At 38.8% G+C, this 16696-nt stretch overlaps 1 protein-coding gene across 2 annotated transcripts in view; it reads right to left on the minus strand.

The window, feature by feature from the left end:
* COL27A1 (collagen type XXVII alpha 1 chain) overlaps positions 1-16696 on the minus strand; it is a 241862-nt gene that overhangs the window by 14004 nt on the left and 211162 nt on the right. For both annotated transcript variants that reach the window (XM_031954623.1, XM_023494250.2), the window contains exons 42-51: positions 14963-15019; positions 14586-14639; positions 14286-14339; positions 13847-13900; positions 8701-8754; positions 8503-8610; positions 7776-7883; positions 2745-2852; positions 989-1042; positions 159-221 (exon numbers count right to left, since the gene is read on the minus strand). In XM_031954623.1, coding sequence (XP_031810483.1) covers positions 159-221; positions 989-1042; positions 2745-2852; positions 7776-7883; positions 8503-8610; positions 8701-8754; positions 13847-13900; positions 14286-14339; positions 14586-14639; positions 14963-15019 — 714 coding nt within the window. The remainder of the gene's footprint in view (positions 1-158; positions 222-988; positions 1043-2744; positions 2853-7775; positions 7884-8502; positions 8611-8700; positions 8755-13846; positions 13901-14285; positions 14340-14585; positions 14640-14962; positions 15020-16696) is intronic.

The raw sequence follows: 16696 nt of genomic DNA on the forward strand, positions 1-16696 counted from the left end.
ATCAGACTGTGTCTGGTCATTAGTGAGAAATAAGCTTGGCAGGTATCAGATGATGGCTCAAGGGCAGAGGAGGCCCAGAGGCTAACATAGCAGTGTTGGACTGCCTGGTAGGCCCTCTTGAGGCAGGGGAGGAAAGATTCCTCAGAAGAGAAACTTACCATTAAACCTGGTGGTCCCCGGGGCCCCTGGATTCCTTTGAAACCAATATCTCCTGGAGGGCCCTGCAGGGAACAAAATGCAAAAACATTTGATCTCTATGGGATGGGGACAATTATCCAATTCTGGATAGGAAAGCGTGAGGGAGCACACAGGATTTATTCAGACAGCCAGTTTAATTTGAATAAACTCTTCCTCTGTAGTCAGCAGTTGGAAGAGGTAGAGGGGCTGTTCTAGAAATGATAATAATGACAATAATAATCATTGCTAATATTTATATAAGATTTATAAAGACGATATCTATCTATCTGTCTGTCTGTCCATCCATCCATCCATCCATCTAACATAGTCTCATTTGATCTTCACAATTATTCTGTGAGATGACTGGTATTATCTTTACACGAAGAAGCCTGAGGCTCTGAGAGGTTAAGAGCTTTGTCTAGGCCTTAAAGCCTGTAAGTGCCTAAGGTGCAATTCATATCCAGTCTTTTCCCTCCCTATCTGCTCTACTCCACTGCGCTATGGGTTCCCTAGGTAGCAGGGAGCTGTACCAATGATTTGATCTGTCTCCCCACCTTAGCTGCACTCTTGAGATTTCCCAAGGACACAGGGAATAGAGATCCAGCATCACAGAACAGTCTATGAACTCACAGAACCTAAAAACTGAAGGAGACCTTGGGGAGAATTTAGACCAGAGATTCTTAACCTTGTTTTTAAAATATTTTGATAAATGTGTTTCAGTATAATTGGTTTCTTCTATAATCTTATGTACTATTATTTTATGCAATTAAGGGTCTCAACAGATTGCCAAAAGGCCTGCAAAGTATCATACCTTGGGTCCAAAGAGGCCAGCAATCCCAGGAAAGCCCATTTCTCCAAAGTCACCCTGCCAAGAAAGCAACATTAAAAAAACAAAAACAAAACAAAACAAAACAAAAACCAACTACCACAAACCACCACACATACACTCTTCCTCTCTTTCCCTCCCTCCGTCCATCTCTATCTCTCTTTCTCCATCCCTCCCTCCCCCTTTCTCTTATCTACACAGAGAGAGAGACAGAGACAGAGACAGAGACAGAGACACTCACACATAGAATGTGAGCATGGGAGCAATGCCCTGGTCCTAGAGTCACTTGGAGTCATAAACTTTAAAAGCAATAATGTCACATATTAACTGCAATTAACCCTTAATTACTAGACATTTTCCCATTTCCCCAGCTGGATAAACTGAGGCAGCAATGAGCAGAGCCAAGAGACTAGTCTATGCCAGAGCCATGAAAAGGACTCAGGAGTTCCTGGCCTCTCACCAGACCACTGGCCCTCTTTCTCGGATGACAGCCTCCTCACTTTCCATAGTTTGTGGTCTCCCTTCCAGGCAGCGGAGGAGGAGGGTTGTCAATAATCCCCAGCCCAGTAAGATCTTTCCATAGCCCGGGATCAGTGGCAGCCCCCAAAAGCACTTGCCAGCAGCCACAAACTGGGACTTGGAGCCTTGCCCCTCTTCCTAGAAGAATGCCTTGGTGGTTCCAAATAGCAGATATCAGGGACTCTCTGATCAGCATGTTATTTCTAAAGTCAGATTAATAAGTATATTTCTAGCATGAAACATAAGCGTCAGTGATCCAGAGAAAGAAATGATAAGATATGAAGTAGGGATAAGACATAGATGTTCTTCTCTTCATTAGCTAATATGTATGCTGCAGGGGGTCTCCGAGCAGCTGGACTTAAGCAACCTGATTGAATCACTCCCATGTCTGCTTTTGCCATACTATCCAGTTCCCTCTTTTTTTTTTTTTTTTCCTGAGGCAATTGGAGTTAAGTGACTTGCCCAGGGTCACACAGCTGGGACATGTTAAGTGTCTGAGGCTGGATTTGAACTTGGGTCCTCCTGACCAAGCTGTTGACTTGTTTTTCTTGATTTTCTTGCATCACTCTTACTTTTCTTTCCATTTTTCTCTATCTATCTACCTCTCTTACTTGATTTTTAAATGCTTTTTTGAACTCTTTCATAACCTAAAACCAATTCATATTTTTTCATGAAAGCTTTGGCTATAGGAGATTTGACTTTTTTTATTTTCTGAGTGTGTTTTTTGAACACTGAATATATATATATATATATATATATATTTTTTTTTTTCCAAGCCCTTTAAAATCCTCTCAAATTGCTCATCTGATCCTGACAGTAAAGTGAAGACCTAAAGTTGGGCTTATATCATTATATCCCTTTTATGGTTGGGGAGACTAAGGGCCAGAATGGTGAAGTGGCTGCCCAAGTTACAAGCTGGCATGTGGCAGAGCTGGGATTAGAATTCAGGTCTCCCAGCTTCTGATCGAGCAATTCCCCCCCCCCCCATGCTACGAATAGCAGTTTATAAAATCCTGACTCTTGTTCTTTATCTCTCCCCCTAACCCTTGCTACTTTCCCATCAAGACAGGGCAGGACCTTCCCCAAAGCAACTTTGATTAACTGGGTTAGACTGACTTCCTCAGTCCCAGCTCTGCACTCTCCCTTGGATAAGTGATAAGGGGACGGGGGACTTACATTAAATTAGTGGTAAATGTGTGGGAGTCATTCCATAGTCACTCACCGGCTGGCCTTTGGATCCTGGCTCCCCTTGGCTCCCAGGGAACCCTGTTCCTCCCTCTGTCCCTCGCTTGCCAGTAGGGCCCAGTTGTCCAGGCAACCCACTTTCACCCTTAAAGAAACACATATATGTTAAAAGACATCCTTGTACAGGGAAATATAGATAGACCAAGGGTCCAAATATCTTCTCATCCTGCACAATGAACACTTTCTGGTAGACTTTGCCACCGAAAGTGACCTTACCCGGAGGGACAGGTTATTAGTAACATCAGGTCCATGGGACAGTTCAAAAGATCACAGGATTTTTTAAAAATGGTATTTTTTTTCTACTTACATTTAAAGACAATTTTTAATGTTCCTTTTCTAAAATAAAATTTCTGAGTTGCAAAATTTTTTCCCTCCCTCCTTCCCCTCCATCTTCCCTAAGACAGTAAGAAATTTAATATAGGTTATATATGTGCAATCATGTAAAACACATTTCTCTATTAGGCAAGATCATAGAATTTAAAATGGGAGATTTTTAGAACACAGAATGTAAGAACAGAAAGAAACCTTAGACACTAGAAGGAAAGAGCTAGATATAGCTCTTTGGACCATGTGGTTCAATCTCCACATTTTACAGATGAGGATACTGAGATCAAAAGAGGTCATCATTAATCCAACCTGATCTGTGCAGGGTTACTTCCTCTTTATGGAACATTGGCCCTACAAGATGGCAAAGACGCAAGTCTAGGGGGAAAGATAGGTCAGTAGGAGTTAGGGATAAGGCTGAGAGGGACAGAACATGTAGTCCACAAGATAAAGTCAAAATACCCCCACCTGGCACTTATGGTCTTCCATAGTCCAATTCTAATCTGCATCTCTAACCATGTCTCCTAGCATTCACTTGTAGAGGCTATGACTCCAATAAGATTTAATGTTAATTAAATAAGTTTTAATGTTAATGTTTTCCCCTGTTTCCTATTCATCCATCTCTCCAATCTCTTGTATATTTTTATTCCCTCCATCTTGGCTCATGCCATCTCCTTACTGGCAATATTTGACCTTTCTTTTTTTTTTTTTTACTTATCCAAATCTTTCCTGTTCTCCAAGTTCCAGCTCAAGTTCCCCTGCTTCTGACCACCCAGCCCACAGCACTCTTCTCAGCTCTCAAGATTTTATTTATTTCTGCCACACATCTGAAACCTGGTGTAAACAATGTCTTTGGTTGTTTTATTGTTATTTGTATTTTTGTATAAGTTCTGTCTTCCAAACTGAACATTAATTCCTGAAGGGCAGAGAGAGTGTCTTCATATGGCTCTTTCATACCCAGGACTGCAAAGCACAGGGTGAGGACTCAATAAATGCTCTTTTTTTTTTAATTTTTCATGGGAGGCAGTATGATGTGGCAGAAAAAATGCTGGAGCAGATTCAAGACATTCAAGTTCTGATTCTATTTTAAGGTAGGTGACCTTAGTTTTCACCTCTATAAAAAAAAAAGGTAGAAGGATGGGAAAGTAGATTTGAAAATATAGTAATTATCAAAACTATAGGGGACTAAATTTTTTTTATCTGAAAAAGAGATCAATGAAGTAGAATTGAAAATTCAGAATAAGAACTACACATAGATTATGAATGTAATGGAATATTATTGTTCTCTTAGAAATGATGAGCAGGCTGATTTCAGAAAATCCTGGAAAGACTTACGTGAACTTATGCTGAGTAAAATGATCAGAGCTAAGAGAATAACATTATACATAGTAACAAGATTATGCAATGATCAACTGTGATGGACTTGACTTTTTTCAGCAATGTGGTGATGCAAGGCAGTTCCAATAGATTTGGGATAGAAAGTGCCATCCACATCCAGAAAATGAACTATAGAGACTGTAGATCAAAATACAGCATTTTCAGCTTTGTTTGTTTCTTCTTTCTCATGGCTTTTTCCCTTTTGGTCTGATTTTTCTTGCACAACATGACAGATATGGAAATATGTTTAAAAAATTGCACATATTTAACTTATTTCAGATTGTTGGCTATTTTGGGGAGGGGGGAGATAAAAGAGGGAGGGAGAAAAATTTAGGACACAGATCTTACAAAAATGAATTCTGAAAAATATCTTTGCAGGTATTTGGAAAAATAAAATACTATTGAAAATTTAAAAAATCTAAAATGTTAAAAAGAAAAAAGAACCAAACATACAAGACCTATACAGCACTTGAGAGTCAGGAAGAGCTGGGTTTAAGTTCTTTCTCTGACACATTAGCTGTGGGACTCTAGGCAAGGTACTTACTTTCTCAGCATCTTGGGTGAATAGTATTTTAGGACTATAAACTGCATGGAAAGTACAGAACTGAATTGATAGAGTTGGTAGAGGAACAGGAGTTGCCTACACTGATGAAATCATAAGTCTAATAAAATCCTTCATTTAATCAATCAATATTTATTGAGTACTTACTATGTGCTTACTATGTGACAGGTACTCTGCTACTTTTGGAAGGAAGGAAGGTAAAAAACATGATCCCTATAATTGGGGAGCTAATGGGAGAGACAGGAAGCAAACAAAACAAAACTTGATAAAGTGCACATGGAAGGTCATTTGGGAAGAATGGGGAGGCAGTGAGGGGTAAAAGATGAGGAACTGAGGAAGGTCTCTTACAGCAGGTATGTATGTATATGTGCGCATGTGTGTGTGTGTGTGAGAGAGAGACACATGACATAATGAAATATTGCATATAATATATCATAAACACACCTAATAATATATCATATCATGTCACATATAGCATATCACAAAGAAATCATATATATTATATCACCACATATATGTGTAATGAGATAGTAACCCAATGTCTGGCACAAAGATGTTTAATAAATGCTACTTTCCTCTAGATACAATATAAAGATATGAAAAGATTATAAAATGATCAAAATGATTCCTTTAAAACTTATTGGGAAACAGAATAGCAATATGGCAAAAAATCAGTTTAGACTTTCACTTCACATCATAACCCACAATAAATTCAAACTGGATTGTGAATTTAAATATACCTATTTTAATATTTCAACAAGACTAAGGATTCTATTGATCTGCATTTCACCAATGCAGATTCAAAATTATCTATAAATTAAAATGTCTTGGTTGAAAAATCTCCTTGCCTGATAATCAATCTTCTGGAAGGAGATCCCTAAGCTTTGCCAGGATGATACCTAGCCACAAACACACCATTGATCCCTCATCTAGCCAGAGTTCAAAGTCTTTCCAGCTCAGCAGGTTCTGCCAGAGATCATGCTCTGTTGGCAGAGTGTTGAAAAACTCAGGGTCATTCTCACAGCTCATCCTAAGAGAGCTTTAGTAGAGGACTTTTTAAATTAAAAATTGGAAGAAAAAGAATACTATATTGCTCTCCATTCTGAAGAAGAAGAAAAAAAAAGAAGAGAGAAATTCTTATTTATTGAGCAAATTACTATTAGTTACTATTGAAGACAAAATAGATGGATTTGATGCAACAAATAGTGACATTCAAAATAAAATAAAAGGAAACAGATTGGAGAAAAATATTTACAGTAAATATTTCTGATAAAAATCTGACATCCAGCGTCTTTAAGAAATAGATAAAAATTCAGGTAAGTAATAGTCTTTCCCTAATGGCAGATAAAAATTTAGGTAAGTAATAGTCTTTCCCTAATGGCTCTTTCATCTCTATGCTTCCAAATCTGATAATTCCCCAAGCCGAGACTATACTCCTTCACCTCTACCTAGTATAATTCTTATCTTCTTTCAAAGCTCAGAGCCATCTCTTTCATTAAATCTTTCCAGAGTTTCCTCCCTACTTAAGTATTCTCTTTCCCTCTCCAAATAACTTTATATTTAATAAAAATTATACATTTTTATTTAAATAATTTTAAAACTATAATTTAAAAAGTTTAAAAACATTTTAAAAACCTTATATTTAATTATACATGTGTATTCACACACATATATGTATATATATATTTATATGTGTATATATACATATACATACATATATAGGTATATATGTTGTGGCCTTCCAATAGAATGTGAGTGAAGATCAGAGAGTGGATTTGTTTTGTCTTCATCTCTACAAGGCCCAATACGGTATTTCAGGCATTGTAGGCTCTAAATAAATGATTGTTGAATTATTGGATCTATTATTCAAAGAATATTAACAGATAGTTATTGAAGGAGGAAACTGTTAATAGTAAGTTGAAAAACACTTCAAAGTCCTTAATAAACAGAAAAATGCACTTCATGGATTGGATGATCACTAAAAAGCCTTCTAGTTCTTACCACTCTAATGATCAATGAATCTCAGCTCCTGCATTTACTATCTGTGAGATCATGGGCATGTCATTTTATTTCTCTGGTCCTTGATTTCATATATAAAATAAGTAGCTTAGAAAAGATGATCTCTTTAGTTCTTTCTAATTCTAAATCATTGAGTATGAAACACAGAGAGAGAAAATTCCAATGGATGCTGTCTGCTTGTCCTCATTTAGCCAGCAGAGGGAAGCAAAGTTCAACTCAACATTGAAGTATTTGAAAAGTAGATGGATTGGCATTTTTCTTACTATAGATTTATTGTCTATTAATCATGTAAATTTATGGTCTATTAATAAATGATATATATATCTGATATATGACAAATAAATATCATATATTTATTTTATAAAATGATCTATTATGATCTATAATCATAAATCTAATTCTACAAGATTTATACTTTGTTTTTAAAAACTAATCTGTGGTATTTTAGGAGGTCAAAGGCAACAACTCTGAAGAAAGATTAGAAATCCTTGTCCCTTACTAGCTGTGTGACCATAAACAAGTCAAGTATCTAATCTCTTTGGGCCTCAATTCTTTATATTTAAAATAATAAGGTAGCCTCTAAAGTCCTTTCCAGATCTATAACTCTTTAGGACCTATAATTCTGGTTCACCAAAGGTATAACTGTAAGAAAGTTTCTAGCTGTGCTTCCGAGCTGCCCCACAACATCATCCTGCCTAACACAGAAGGTACGGTGGAAACACTCACCTTGAATCCTGGGGGTCCCTGAGCTCCAGGCAAACCAGCCACACCTGGATTTCCTCTCCTTCCTGCAGGGCCAATGGGTCCAACTTCTCCATCATCTCCTTGTTCCCCCTAAGGAGAATGAGATGGGGTTAATTTGGTTTCTGAAGGCACTGGCTTCCAGAGAAACATAGAAGCAAAGGTGTCTGGAAATGTTACGTGGACTTAAGCTGTAAGATGAAGGATAAATGACATACCTAAGAAGGTTCTACTAGGCTGGGAGACATTATTAGAACAAGTAGCTGATAGTAGTCGTGAAATTGAGTTAGGGTGGGGTGAGTGTGACTCTGTGTTTGTATATGTGTATATATGTATCTATAGACTTTAACTAAATTTAAACCCTATTCTTTATGAGAAGGATTGTTTTATTCTCTGTATTTATATCCCTGAACAGTGCCTGTAGGCAATTAATAGATACATATTGGACAACTGAATAGAACTCAGTTTGATTCCATTCAACTCAAGCCACCATTCCCTTCTCTAAGGTCCCCGCCCCCCACCCCCACCCCCCCCAGGTCTGAAATTCTTTGGTCTCTGGCTTTTTCAACCACTGACATTCTATGATTTAAGGTTCATTTAGATTTTGTCATTTTAGATTCCAAGAACTCTTCCAAGCTCTTTGCTTCTATCATATAGTTCTTTCTCAGGTCTTCCCCCTTGGTGAATAAGGTAGAGATGATGTCCTACTTACCTGATGTCCAGCTCGACCATCCTTCCCAGGAATTCCATCCTGACCTGGGGGTCCTTCTTGGCCTTGTCTTCCTACCACACCTCGAGGCCCTGGCTGCCCCACCAGGCCCTAGAGACCCAAAGAGACCAAAGGAAGTAAGGAAAGACCCTCACCTGCGGGAGGTATTAAGATAAAGGAGATGTCTTTAGGCCTACTTACCTGCATTCCTCGACTGCCAGCTTCTCCACGCTTTCCTTGTTTCCCTTTCTGACCCTGAAAAGGCAAGAATATTAGTTGAGGCCTGAGCTAGGGATCTGTCCTGAGGAGGGGGCCCAAAGTGGATCAGCCTTCTCTTGTGCTCAGGACTTCAGCAGACTTAGAGTGGCAGCGAGGGAGCAAAGTGGATGCAGCATGGGGCTGGGAGCCAGGAAGACCTGAGTTCAATGGGACCTCAGACACTTCCTAGTTGTGTGACCCTTGTAGGGTCATTTGAATCTGCATCAATTCCCTCATCTGTAAAATGAACTGGAGAAGGGAATGGGAAACTATTTTAGTATCTTTGCCAAGAAAACCTCAAGTGGGGAATATTAGGAGTCGGACATGATTGAAACCACCAAAAAACAATAACAACTACCACTACTACTGCTCACTGCTGCTGCTATTACTACTACTATTGTTATTACTACTACTGCTACTACTACTACTATTCTACTACTACTATTATCACTATTATTACTACTACTGCTATTACTACTACTATTATTACTACTATTACTATTACTACTACTATTGTTATTACTGCTACTATTATTACTACTACTATTATTAATGCTATTACTACTATTACTATTACTACTGGTATTACTACTACTACTACCACCGTTATTACTACCACTACTACTATTACTGCTATTACTACCACTACTATTACTACTGCTATTACTACTACTATTGTTATTACTACTGCTGTTACTACTACTACTACTATTATTACTATTACTATTACTACTACTACTACTGCTATTGCTACTATTACTACTTCTATTACTGCTATTACTACTAATGCTATTGCTACTATTACTACTTCTATTCCTACTACTACTACAACTGCTACTATCACCACCAACTGCTACCACCACCACCCTGTAAAGATTTTGAGGATGGATGCAGTTACAGACAATATAGCTGTCATCTGAGAATCAGTCTTCCTCTCCTGACCACTATTTCCAAAGTCACAGAGGGGCTGCAATCTGCATTAGTGGAGGGAGTATCCATCTTAGAAAATCATGGTTCCTTGAATTATGGACTTATTTCTTATTAATGATAAGTATCTATCTCCTTGTTCCATCAACCCTGAAATACCTTTATCTTGCCCGTAGTGAAAATATTCTGGTGAGACCCAGAGTGAGACCCAGGGAATCTTTCTGACTCTGCCATTAATTCTTACCATCATAAGTTCTGGAGTAGAATAAAACCTTAGAGGCCACTGAGTTCACCCTAACAGATTTTTACATATAGAGAAACTGAGGCCCAGAGCAGCTAAGGAATTGGCTCAAAGTTCCACAGAAGTTAAGCAGCAGAACTGTAATTTGATCTTATGCACTGCGACTGGAAGAGTTTTTCCCTGCTGTCTACACATTGTATGAATTAGGTAAAATCAATAATTCCCCACTTAGTTTTTGCATCTGTAAAATGGGGCTAAGTAAAAGTAACTGTTTCTATCTTACAAAGATTATTTATGGATGCAGGATTATAGATCAGAGCTGGAAGGGAACTCAGAGTTCGGCTCATACAATCCCTTCATTTTATTAAAGCAGCTATGTGGCACAGCAGGTATAGCTCTGGTCTTGGGAATCCACAAGACCTGAGTTACAATTCTGCCTTCAGATGAAATAACCTATCTAAAGCATTTTGTTGACCTTAAAGTATGAGATAATTGCTAACTATTGTTGTTACTACTATTATTATCAGTAATAACAACATGAGGTCTTGGCTGGGACTATGCTCTGAAAAAGCAGAAGGTCTGGTGCAAATTTAGGCAGCTGACTAAGTGGATTCAAGGGGAGGAATTTCAGTGATCATTTAGTTCTTTCATTTTACTAATGAGGAAACTGAAATCCAGAGAAGGGAAGGAACTTGTCTAAGAGCACATAAATCAACAGGTCAAGAAGCAGGGATATGAACTCACTAACTCCAAGCCCAGTACTTTCTATCACTCTTCTGTTTTTGTCTCTCAGAATAATTTCACGCTCTTATAGGATTTAAAAATTGCCAAAGCATGTGCTTCATAGCAACTTGATCACAAAAATCCCTGTGCCTTGGCCAGTATTACCCCCACACTCCCAAGAACCATGTGGTCTGTTTGGACAGTGGGATCTTCTTCTTGCTATTGACTCATACCTTGTCTTACAGAATCCATGAGCAAGAAGAGCCTCAAAGTCAGAGATAGAGATTCCATTTGTAGGATACAGGGCAGATGAGGGATACCAGCAAATATGGAGGACCTGTGAGCCCCCTGAGACTTCCTGGGCCAGAAAATTCACAGCAGCTCCTTTCACTCCCTTTAGGCATTTGGTACACAGTGGCTATTTAATAAACGATTGATTTTGACAGCAGCTGGAGGAATTTTGGGAAGACCAGAGAGAGGAGCTCTAAGACCAGGAGATGGCAGCAGAGGAAGGCTTTTGATCTGAACCCAAGTCATACTTATTAAATTAGTATATTCCTCAAGAGCAGGGGACCACAGTTATGGGTTACAAACTTGCTTCCCAATCCCCCCTGTATTTAGCTACTTCATGTACTTTTGTCTGTAATATATATGTATTTGGTCACTTTATACTGTATATATTTTTATATGCACTTCCTATTACCTTCATTAGAATGAAAGCTTCTCCCAAGTACATTGTTTCATTGTTTATACTGTTACTCCTTGTACATTGGCAGACGCACAGTAGATGCTTAAATAATTCCACATTGATTCTTTCCACTTATATCATCTCTGGGTCTTCTCTTTCTCCCCCTCCCATTTCTGTTCTCATCCCTCTTTATCCTTCCTTCTCTTTCTTTCCTTGCCCCATTTCTCCTTTTGCTTTGCCTCCTCTTTTTCCTTTCCCCTGCTTTCACTCACACCTGCCAAGCTGAGCCAACAATTCTGTTGTGCTGACCAAGAGCTCCTAAGGACCAAAAAGCTAGCTGAGCCAGGTAAGAAGGATGGCTGATGCTCATCATCTCTTTCCCCTGATCCAAGAAATCTAGAGAAGATGTTATGGGGTGAGCAGGCAGCAAAAAGCACAGGAGACTTAGCAGTTAGTCCCAACTCTGCTCCCAGCTTTATATGTGACTTTAAGCAAGTCCTTTTTCTCTGGGCTTAAGGTTCATCATTAGCCAAATGAAAGGGATGGACTAACTGTTCTCTACACCAAGTGTAGTTGTCCAGTCATTCATTTGTGGTAGACTTTTCTTAACTCCAGGGATAACAGCACATCTGACTTGGTAACCCTTCACTATCTCCCAAATTTTTCCAAATGCTTGTGCTTACTTCCATGATACTTTCCATCCATCTTATCCTCTGCCATCCCTTTGTTTTTTTTGACTTCAATCTTTCCTATCAGGTTCTTTTCTAATTGTCTCATTTTCTCATTTATTGAAGTATTGACTGATTTGATCTCCTTGCTATCCAAGGGATTCTCAAAAGTCATCTCTAGCATCACAATTCAAAAATATCGATTCTGTGGCGCTCAACTTTTCTTATTGTCTAATTTCCACAGCTATACTGGAATGACCAGTATTTTGGTCTAACATGGACAAAGCTTTGTCAGCAAGGTCTTTTAGAATGCTGCCTAGATTTGCTTTAGCTTTTTTTCCCAAGGAATAAGCACTTCATGGCTACAGTTATTGTCTACGAGATCTTTGAGCCCAAGAATATAAAAATCCCACACTGCTTCCATTTCTTCTTCTTCTATTTGCCAGGAAATGATGGGACCAGTTGCCAAAATCTTTTTTACTTTCTGCCATTGGAATGGTATCTTCTGCCTGAAATTGTTGTCATTTTTTTCCCAGCAATCTTTTTTTCCCCCTGATTTTTGCTTCATTCAGCCTGGCATTTAGCATGATGTCCTCTGTATATAAATTAAATAAACAAGATGTTGTCCTTTTCCAATCTTAAATCAACCAACTGTCCCATGTTTTGTTCTAACTGTTGCTTCTTGACCCACATAATAAGTTCCTTAGGAGACAAGTAAGATGATCTGAAATTCCCATCTGTTTGAGGACTTACCACATTGTGTTGATCTATAAAGGCAAAAGCTTTAGTGGAGTTAAGTAAATGTCTTTCTGGAATCCTTACTTTCTCCATAATCCAGCTAATGTTGGCAATTGCCAACAATTGTCTGCCTCTTTGAAATCCAGCGGGCTTTCCTGGTAATTCCCGGTTCACATATTGCTCAAGCCTAGCTTGCAGAACCTTAAGCATAACCTTGATAGCATGTAAAATGAACACAATTGTTCAGTAATTTGAACATTCCTTGGCATTGTCCTTTAAAATTGGGAAGTAAACTGATCTTTTCCAAACCAGTGGCCACTGTTGAGCTTTCCAAATTTTCTGGCATATCGAGTGAAGCATTTTAACAACATCATCTTTCAGGATTTTAAATAGCTCAGCTGGAATTTCATCACTACCACTAGTCTAGCAACATATTCTGTGGGCCACTTGACTTCATTCTCCTGGATGTCTGGTTCTAGATCAGTAACCACAATATTGTAGTTAATAGTTATCAATAATGTTAAGATTTTTCTTGTATAGTTCTTCTGTGTATTTTTGCCATCTCTTCTTAATTTCTTCTACTTCTGTTAAATAACGCCATTTTTATCACATACCCATTTTTGCATGAAATGTTCCCTTGATATCTCTAATTTTCTTGAAGAGATTTCTTGTCTTTACAATTCTATTATTTTCTTCTGGTTTTTTTTTTTTTTTTTTTTTTTTTGTTTTTTTGCATTGCTCATTTTAAAAAACCTTCTTATCTTTCCTTGCTATTTTCTGGATTCTGCATTCATCTTTCTCTTTCTCCTTTCCTTCTTTCCCCTGATATTTATAAAGCCTCATCATTTGCTTTCTTGCTACTCCACACAATAGTTTCCCTCTATACTTTAGTTTTAAGATTCTATATTCTGAGATTCTCTAAAAGGATAACATTCTAATGATCCTCCCACCTTTACCATTTTATCTTTCTAAATCCCTTCTAATTCAAAGTTAACATTCTAGGTTCTAGAATTCTAGGATCTAAGGATTACCTCATATTTTATAATTGTGATTTATCTGGTTTTAGGATAAGAGTAAGGGGTGACACTGGTCCTGGGGACTCACCTCTTCACCCTTTGATCCTTTGGGTCCTGGTCGTCCCCGGGGTCCAGGATGTCCCTGGAAACCAAAACAAAATAACAAAAATTTGTTCTGGAATTTTTCCTCAGGGATGATGGACCAATTGGGGGAATAGTTCTTATGTCAGACAGATGGTCAGGGAAGTTCTTGGAGTCCCTACTCAGGGAATGGGCAAGGATATGGAGCCATCCTGAAGATCACTGGAAGGCAATGGTAGAGATACCTTGGATGTCATCATCCCCTGTTTCTTCTTTGCCAGGTCCCAGTGCTGAAAGCCAATGAGTCTAGAATTCTAGAATGTCTTTTTTAAAGTTTTGAAGAGGAGAAGCTGTGGAATGGTTGCTTCAAGACAAAAAGAGGTCTTGAGCATTTTAATGCATAATTCTCATTTGAGAGAAGAAGACACTTAAAATGTTTCACTTACCGGTAAGCCTTGCTGACCAGCTTTTCCTCTGCTTCCTTCAAAACCCTCCTGGCCCTGGAATACAGATGTGCAGAGAAGAATGGGCATGCTGGATTCCCTTTTGTCCTGACTAGTTCAGGTTGGCTTCTTGACCAACCCTATTGAGCTATTCCCCGCCCCCCCCCCCGCCCCGGAGGTACTGCCTCACCTCAGTTTGCTTCTGACAAATGGGTAGGGGAAACAGTCTTTGGCCTGAAAGGAGGTCCTTTTCCCTCCCCTCAAATCATGACTTTTGCACAGATTGGAACCATTGATACTCACAGGGTATCCAGGATCTCCAGGCTCCCCTCGGTCTCCACGATCACCCACTGGACCCTGAATGTCACAAGCAACAGAAACTGAGTGGCCACCATTAACTAATTAGGGGAATTACTGGGCTTAGCACAGGATAGGCAAGTAGGTTTGGATCCATGACTATCTCCAAACCCTAACCATAACCACTTTCCTTGTCTCACCATGGCCTGAGTCACACTTGCAGTACCTTCCATGGAAAAAGGAGCAAAAATCGGGCCGGGGGACAGGAAATACAAGATCTTTTTCAACCAAAGTCAGACGACTATTCCTCCATAACTACATCTGCCTTAGAGGAATTAATGCTACGAGATTGGGAGATGGGGAAAGGGAAGGGAGAGACTTACCCGATCTCCAGGAGGCCCTGGAGGGCCCTCAATCTTCCCATCATCACCCTGTTCTCCCTGTGAACAAAGAGCTGGGCATTAGGAAGCACTTCCCACAGAGCTCATCAGGAAGCCTACAGGCCGTGCCATCTGAAAACTGGCTCTAAGGAGGCCACCTGGGGCTCCAAGATGGAAACAGCTCTGTGGGGAGGGAACCATGCCTGTGATATGGGAATCATTCTCTCCTGGTGCTCTGAGGAGATACAGGGAGATCAAGGATGATGAGGAAAGGGAAGATAAGTGAGTCTGGAAGACTCCACAGACACCCTGAACAGAGCAGATGCTTAAACTAGAAAAGCAAGAATTTAAGAACAACTCAGAAGATCAGGTTGTCAACTGACCCACATTTGCATATACTAGAGATAGGAGGATGAAAATTTATATTTCAAAACAAAATTATAGCATCTGCTTGAAATGTTTGTGTTTAAAATATATTTTCACAGATAGGAGAGATGACAGTAAATTATAGTAAAATTACCAAAAAAAATTTTTTTAAATTTTGCATCAATTGACCCTGTTAACAAATGTGGTCCTTCTAGTGATTGTTGATCAACATTTATCAAATTAAACTAACTGCTTGAAATTCTGTTGGTCTGGATTATGTATTGGGTGTCTGTGCCTCAGGTCCCTTGATCCTCAACCTCTCTCAGAATTCTAGGCCTGTTAAATGGCCAAGAATCATGTCCATTATGGACAACTATTGGCTTCAGTCTTCTAAAAACTTGGGCCTGAATCAAGGGTCTTCTGGCCCAGGGTCACACAATGTGAGGACTGTTAGCGTCCCTTGAAATGATTTAGTTCAATGGTTCTTAAACATTTTGGTCTCAAGACCTCTTAAAAGTTATTGGAAACTCCCCAAAGAGCTTTTGTCATATGGGTTATTTCTATTAAAACTTCTTATATTAGAAATGACAATCTCTTAGTATTATTAAAAATAGCTTTGACCTGGAAGACCCTCTGAAAAGGTCTTGGGGACCTCTAGAGGTCCCAAGACCACATTTTGAAAACAACTGATCTAGTCTAACCCTTTGATTTTACAGAAAAGGAAAGTGAGAGAGGAAATAGCTTTTCTGGAGTCAAACATTACTTAGTGGCAAAACTAAGATTCAAGCCCACCTCTCCTAACTTAATTAAAATAAATAAATCATCATTATGTATCTACTAGGCATACAAGTTCTGAGCTAGAGTATTGACTTCTAGTTCAATGCTCTTTCTGTATATAAAGAGCTGAACCATCAAATAAGTATTTCCATTGACTCTAGCGCAGCTTTTTACTATGTCTACATGTCTACTATGTCTAACTACAGTTTCCCCGTGCTTCAGTTTCCATATCTGTAAAATGAAGCATTTGGACTTGATAACCTTTAAGGTTCTTTTTCAGTTCTAAATCTGTCCTTGCAAGCTATGAGAACTTTTGCCTTCTGCTCTTTTCTAAGGCTGAAAGTCTTTCTTGGGGGAAGGGTATCTTTGCATTAGAATGGAAGTTCTTAACTTGGGGTCCATGAACTTATTTTTTTAAATAGCTTTTTATTTACAAGTTATATGCATGGGTAATTTTACAGCATTGACAATTGCCAAACCTTTTGTTCCAATTTTTCCCCTCCTTTCCCCTATCCCCTTCCCCTGATGCTAGGTTGACCAATACATGTTAAATATGTTAAAGTATAAATTAAATACAAAATAAGTATACATGAC

Source organism: Sarcophilus harrisii, chromosome 2, assembly GCF_902635505.1.
Source record: "Sarcophilus harrisii chromosome 2, mSarHar1.11, whole genome shotgun sequence".
Lineage (NCBI taxonomy): Eukaryota > Metazoa > Chordata > Mammalia > Dasyuromorphia > Dasyuridae > Sarcophilus > Sarcophilus harrisii.